The sequence below is a fragment of the Octopus bimaculoides genome, chromosome 9 (genome assembly GCF_001194135.2).
Source record: "Octopus bimaculoides isolate UCB-OBI-ISO-001 chromosome 9, ASM119413v2, whole genome shotgun sequence".
In the NCBI taxonomy this organism is placed as follows: domain Eukaryota; kingdom Metazoa; phylum Mollusca; class Cephalopoda; order Octopoda; family Octopodidae; genus Octopus; species Octopus bimaculoides.
Genome location: NC_068989.1, coordinates 910,903 through 912,989, shown reverse-complemented (window position 1 = coordinate 912,989; position 2,087 = coordinate 910,903). Strand labels below are relative to the sequence as shown.

General features: G+C 42.0%; 1 protein-coding gene across 1 annotated transcript in view; it reads left to right on the top strand.

Moving 5' to 3' along the window:
* Window positions 1-2,087, top strand: part of LOC106871272 (UPF0047 protein YjbQ) — a 12,582-nt gene that overhangs the window by 9,457 nt on the left and 1,038 nt on the right. Inside the window, exon 6 of the mRNA XM_014917639.2 lies at window positions 1,031-1,148. Within this exon, the coding sequence (XP_014773125.1) occupies window positions 1,031-1,148 (118 nt within the window). The remainder of the gene's footprint in view (window positions 1-1,030; window positions 1,149-2,087) is intronic.

Genomic DNA, 2,087 nt, shown 5'->3' with positions numbered 1-2,087 from the left:
GCGGTACTGGCATTGACCACGCTCAAATTGTGCTTTTTACATGCCTATCAGGCAGGACTGGCATCGGCCACAACAAAGACTTCACTGGACTCTACAGATCTTTGCAAGTGTAGTTTATTGCTCAATGATTGAAGGGTACTCTTAAATGGGCCGATTATGCTACACTGGCATAGGCTACAGTTATGGTCCCACTTGGCTTGCTGGGTTTTCTCAAGCACAGCAAATCTCCAAAGATCTCGGTCACTTGTCATTGCCTCGATGAAGCCCAATGTTCAAAGGTTGTGCTTCACCACCTCATCCCAGGTCTTCCTGGGTCTACGTTTTCCACAGGTCCCCTCTATTGCTAGAATGTGACACTTCTTCACACAGCTGTCCTCATCCATACATAACACAGTCATAGCTCTTGCACACCACATCTGATGCTTCTTAAATCCAACTTTTCTCTCAAGGCGCTTGCACTCTGTCGTGTATGCACACTGACATTACAAATCCAGCGGAGCATACTAGCTTCAGTCCTTGCAAGCTTGCGCATGTCCTCATCAGTCACGGCTGTTCACACACATGCATCATTGTCTACCTTTCACTCTGAGTGAGAGGCCCTTTGTCATCAGCAGAGGTAGGAGCTCTCTGAACTTTACCCAGACTATTCTTATTCTAGCAGCTACACTCTCAGAGCATCCACTCCGGCTACTGACTTGGTCATCTAGGTAATGGAAGCTATCAACTATTTCTAGTTTTTCCTCCTTGCATTTGATGGAAATTGTTTTCTGCGCATTTTCAGTGTTTATTGCCCCTGTGCATTTGCCACCCATAAAAACTATCTTCCCAGTTAACCTTCCTTTGATATTGCTGCACCTCTTGTGTGTCCATAGCTTATGCAATATCAGAACTGGAACTCGAGGCTTCTATGTTTGAAAATATAACTTATCATGCGTATGTTTTGTGTGTGTGTGTGTTTATACAAATAGACATTAAATGATAATGATGACCTACGTACCGATGCCTACACACACTTGTCTTTTGTCGGCAGCCTGCTCATATCAAAGCAGCCTTCATCGGCAGTAATCTCTCCATCCCTGTAACTGATGGGAAGCTGAACCTTGGGACTTGGCAAGGATTATGGCTGTTTGAACATCGAAACCATGCAAGTAAGTGATTGTCTCTGTCCTATTTTGTTATGTTCGACTATTCGACATAGACTTTGCTAGCATTGTTCAGCTGATTTTTCTGATTCATATCAACTTAGCAAAGCTTTATACTCTCAGTATGAAAATAAAAATGTAAAATGAAGAAAGGACATTGTTTTACGTGAGTAAAGATGATTAAAGAGTAGAAGGGCAATGAGGAGGGATAAAATTGTAGTTTGAATAATAATATATTAGTAGAGGCAGGGGTTTTAGTGTCTGCTGGTAGATAAAGAATGGCTTTCACAATAGACTTCTGTTGTTCATGATTGAGCCTGCTGCAGCCTCTCGCTCACTAGTCCTCAGTCAAACTCATGCCAGTATTTCCTTTTCCTTACCTTTACTTTACTTTTCTGAGACCACATTCAGTCACTAGGCTACGGCCATGCTGGATCACTTGCTCTGAATAGATTTTAGTCAGTTTAATCTATTCACTGCCACCACCATCATCACAATCACAACAACAAGTCTTCTTTCTGTTATCATTTATTGCTTTTATCAAATAACCAAGTTAAGAGAAAAGTAGACAGAAAGATGGATGGATGGATAGAGAGACAGACAGAAATAAATATATATATATATATATCACTGATGAAGGAAGAATCCTTTTGGGTTAATCCAGAAATCAGTCCGATTCGGGTTGGAGATTTTAATGGGTATGTTGGACGGTAATCCGGTATCTTCACTGGTGTACACGGGGGCCATGGTATTGGTTCCCGAAACGATGAGGAAACTAGGCTACTGGAGTTCTGTGATGCATGTAACCTTTTAATCTGCAACATTAAGTTCAGGAAGCCAGACAGTCACCTGATAACCTATCAACCAGGTGATTCTGCTAGCCAGATTGATTTCATCTCCACCAGACAGCAGGATGCAGGGTTGCTCTTAAATACAAAGACCCTC